General features: G+C 34.4%; 1 protein-coding gene across 1 annotated transcript; it reads left to right on the forward strand.

Moving 5' to 3' along the window:
* Window positions 1-1,314: 1,314 nt before the first annotated feature.
* LOC137821229 (putative receptor protein kinase ZmPK1) lies at window positions 1,315-3,942 on the forward strand. The gene has a single exon (XM_068625725.1). The coding sequence runs from the start codon at window positions 1,412-1,414 to the stop codon at window positions 3,827-3,829; it is 2,418 nt and encodes an 805-aa protein (XP_068481826.1). The 5' UTR covers window positions 1,315-1,411; the 3' UTR covers window positions 3,830-3,942.
* The last annotated feature ends 1,002 nt before the right edge of the window (window positions 3,943-4,944 follow it).

The raw sequence follows: 4,944 nt of genomic DNA on the forward strand, positions 1-4,944 counted from the left end.
TAAGTAGCTAAAGGTTAGATACCAATTTAAAAACTATTTATAAATTTTAATTAATAATAGAAATTACTTTAAAGATACCTATAATTCTTTTAGTTTATAAAATGGTTACTAATTTAGTCAAACAGTAACTAAATATTTTGGTATCTAAAATTAGTTTTTATTTAATGATTTTCTTGTACTGATTTGAGTTTTATATTTTTTGGATGTTGGTTATCACAGTTGTAAATTATCAAGGAAACTAAATATTCTAGACAACTTGTGTTTTTAGTTTTTTTTGTTAGTTGATGCATGATGATGTGATGTTTTAGACTTTTAGTTATGTTTAAGTCATTTCATTCATACGTTGAATAGTATACATATAAGTTTTTGAGATAATATCTTGTTGGATTATATTTTAGAAACATTTAGTCTTTTTTATGTATATATGTTAGAAATTTTGTAATTGTCTTATTATTTAATGTAATTAGTTATTTGTAGATAAAAAAAATATTGAGCAGTATGCTCGTTTAGTTGTTGCTACTATTTATGTTCCGTCATTTTCATTTCACTACCAACTTCTTTTATAGGTGATGTTAGATATTTTTAATCAATCACCCTTTAAAAAAAAGTATAGTTTTGTCATTTATATAATATTTTGTTGGGAAAATAAGATGCGCATGAATATAAATTGTTCTTATATTTTGATATAATCACAAATGAATTTGATATAATTAATTCTTAAAAGTTATATTATACAAGAAAAAACCTTAACTTTATAACTAAAATCTAAATTTTATCAAATCCTACCTTTCTCAGCCTTGTTCTTTAAGAGAATATTAGATGTATGCAAACATAGGGTTCATTTTAATACAAACCATACAATGAGTCTTTTTCAATTAGTCATACGTAATTCTTCCTACTCCCGGCATAATAAATTGAATGTATATCAATATCTAATATAGTTGTCAATGATGGAGACAAAAGAAGAGAAGGAAAGAATTTCACTACGTAATTATAAAACTAATATATATATATATATAGTCATTAGAATGTTTCATATTTCATAAAAAAAATGTGAAAATAAGACTATAAAACTTAAAGAAATATATAAAATAAATCCAATCTTTTACACAAGAATTATAGTTAAAATTCGTAGAAAATGAAAAATTAGAGTAATATATTTTTTATAACTTATGGATATATATTTGCGTACACTCATCAATCTTCTTTTCTCTATTCTTAACATTTGGGCACATGTAAAAAAATTTCCATTAAACAACTAAAATATAAAATAATAATAATAACAATTTTGAAAAATAAACACAATTGGATATTATCATATGTCAATTATTTTGATAAAGTCAACAAGAAAAACAAGGAAAAATAATTGTAGATGTATATAAAAAGGTAATATGTTAGTATGTATTAATTCATGCACCTTATGCTATCTAGAGCAATGCATATAAACCTCTTTCTCCTTCTCCTCTTCATCTCAACTTCATATGCAGCCACAGATACACTTCCAGAAGGCTCCTCACTTTCAGTAGAGAAACAAAGTGACACCCTTCTTTCATCCAATGGCGATTTTTCTGCTGGCTTCTTCCAAGTTGGTGAAAACGCCTTCTGCTTTTCCGTTTGCTTCACGCGCTCCAAAGAGCCCACCGTTTTATGGATGGCCAACCGTGACGAACCCGTCAACGGCAAAGACTCCTTCCTCTCACTCTGGAAAAACGGCAACCTCGTTTTGACGGATGCTGGAGGAACCGTTATCTGGGAAACCGCCACTCTTTCCTCCTCCAAACTTCATGTAAAGCTAAGAAACGATGGAAACCTCCTTCTCCTCACTTCCAAAGGCACCATCATTTGGCAAAGCTTCGATTCCCCAACCGACACCCTTCTTCCAACGCAACCACTCACGGAGCGAGTCGGCCTCGTTTCTTCAAGAAGTGCAACGAACCATTCCACGGGATTCTACAAACTTTACTACGACAACGACAACGTTCTTCGTTTACTCTACAAAGGTCAAACGTTTTCCAGTGTGTACTGGCCTCCATCGTGGCAGCTTCCAATTAACATAGGCAGATCCACCTACAATATAACCAAAACCGCTTTGTTAGATTCCCTTGGACACTTCACTTCCTCTGATGGGTTTCAGTTCCGCTCCACCGATTATCCCAAAAAGGTGTACAGGAGACTCAAGATGGATTCAGATGGTAACCTGCGTTTGTATAGCTTCAACGAGGAGCATAAGATGTGGGAGGTGACGTGGCAAGTTGTTCCCCAACCGTGCATGATTCATGGAATTTGTGGAGCTAACAGCTTGTGCAATCATGATCCTAATATCGGAAGGACTTGCTATTGCTTGAAAGGGTTTAAGATTAAGGATCCTAATGACTGGACTCAGGGGTGTGAGCCTGAGTTTTCTTCTTCTGATATTTCTTGCGGCAGTCGCGAGTCTTTGGGTTTTCTCCATGTTCCAACCACGGAACTCTATGGCTATGACTGGAACGTGACACGCGTTAAGAGCTTAAAGGAATGCCAGAATATATGTCTGTCACTTTGTGATAAATGTGTAGCTGTTCAATTAAAGTTTAACGAGTTTTCTGACTATAATTGCTACCCGAAAACGATGGCATTCAATGGACGGGATAGTCCTAATTTCGATGGAGAGATCTATCTAAAGTTGCCGAATGCGATTTTGCGCTCGTCCACGAAGATTCTAAAGCATTCCCCGATGAATTGCTCCGTTGGTTTGTCTCAAAAGTTGAACAGGTTTTATCAGCCGCCAGAAAAAAACTCGACGTTGAGTTTCTTGGTTTGGTTCGCTTTCGGGGTCGGGGTGTTTGAGCTTTCCACCAGTTTCCTAGTCTGGTTCTTCTTGTTAAGAACAAGCAAGCACCCTGATACGAAGGATCAACAACACCACCTTCTTTCTGCCACAGGGTTTCAGAGGTTCACCTACGCAGAGCTAAAATCGGCAACAAAAGGGTTCAAAGAAGAGGTTGGGCGAGGAGCAGGAGGGGTTGTTTACAAAGGGACGTTATATGATAACCGTGTTGCCGCTATTAAACGCTTAAACGAAGCTACTCAAGGGGAAGCTGAATTTTTGGCTGAAATAAGCACAATTGGCATGCTGAACCACATGAATTTGATTGACATGTGGGGGTACTGCGTTGATGGGAAGCACAGGCTTTTGGTGTATGAGTACATGGAACATGGATCTTTAGCAGACAATCTCTTTGGCAACGCACTTGATTGGAAGAAAAGGTTCAACGTGGCAGTGGGCACAGCGAAAGGTTTGGCTTACTTACACGAAGAGTGTTTGGAGTGGATTCTTCATTGCGACGTGAAGCCTCAAAACATTCTCCTTGACTCAAATTTCCTACCCAAGGTAGCAGATTTTGGGTTGTCAAAACTTTTAAACAGAGACGAGCGTGGAAATTCTAGTTTCTCACGAATAAGAGGGACTCGAGGTTACATGGCTCCAGAGTGGGTTTACAATCTCCGTATCACTTCTAAGGTGGATGTTTATAGCTATGGGATTGTGGTGTTGGAAATGGTGAGTGGAAGAAGCCCTATGGCAATCCACAGTCTTGAGAACAGTGGGGACATTGAACAGCATCGGTTGGTGACGTGGATAAGGGAGAAGATAAAGCACTCACCCACTTGTGCGTTTTGGATGGAGGAGATAATCGATCCCAATTTGGAAGGAAACTATGACGTTTCAGAAGTAGAGGTTTTGGTCAAAGTGGCTTTGCAGTGCGTGGAAGATGACATGAATGAAAGACCATCCATGAGTCAAGTTGCAGAGATGCTTCAGGCCAATCAAAATAAACTCCTCCCTCGTTAGTTATATTTCCTCTTTTAATTTTCTTATGCTTCATGTTTTTGTATTTTTGCCACAGCATCACTGCTGCTTCTTCTTTTGAAGGAAAGGATGAATTACAATGTGTTGCATTGCTACTCTTTCTTATTCATTATTATTTAAGTCTAATTATTGGTTGAGTTCTTTAGTCATAGAAATCTATATTTTCGTTATATTACTATTTTAAGATTGATTAATAATATTCATTATATAAATCTGAAGAGTGTTTTTAGATGGAATTTTATTATAATTTGTCACCTAAATACTTATGTAATATTTTGTTCAATAGTTAATTTGTGTAATGTAATACTAAACATCAAATGTGGACAATTTTTAATTTTAAATAGATTAAAACAAAATTGTTTTTAGAGGAAATAAAATCAAAACTTCCAAAATTTAAAAGAATTAATTAAAAATATATTTAAGCAATGTTTGTCCTTTTATTTGAACTTGTAAGACTTTTATGTTTGATTTAGTTCTTCACATAGAAAACTGTTTATGAATTATAGACAATTATTTCTTTGACGAAGGTTAAACAATATTGTTAATATGGAGAAATTAGAAAATAGAGAGATTCTGAATGGGGATTACAGATAAATATGAAAACAGCCAACAATAAACAAATAATATAATTAAAAAAATCCTCAATGGGCAATAAAAAAAGAATTTATTAGAAACGAAACTTCCTTGACAGTTGTAATATTAGAGGGAAGGATTCCACTCTACTATCTTGAGTTTTTATTTTCTTACATAATTTTCTTACTTCCTTTTATACTTACCGTCTTAGCTTAATGTATTTTCACAAATTTTCTCAACCCTGACTTGTTTTTTCAAAGATAATGTTTCTGAACTTGCGTGTGTATATTGCAATTTATCTGATATAAGATTTATTATCTTTGAGTTTCTTTCCTTTTCCAGTTTTCTTATATGAAATGTAAAGAAAAATTAGACAAGAATTATGTGAGTCAAATATTACTCCAATACTTGATGATGAGAAATCCGAGGTCCCACTATTATATGTCAAAGTTGAGTTCCCATTATTAAGCGCCATTTCTGAGTTCCAACCACAAAACTGTGTGATGGCTCATAGAAACGAAGAC

This window comes from Phaseolus vulgaris, chromosome 9, assembly GCF_000499845.2.
Source record: "Phaseolus vulgaris cultivar G19833 chromosome 9, P. vulgaris v2.0, whole genome shotgun sequence".
Taxonomy (NCBI): domain Eukaryota; kingdom Viridiplantae; phylum Streptophyta; class Magnoliopsida; order Fabales; family Fabaceae; genus Phaseolus; species Phaseolus vulgaris.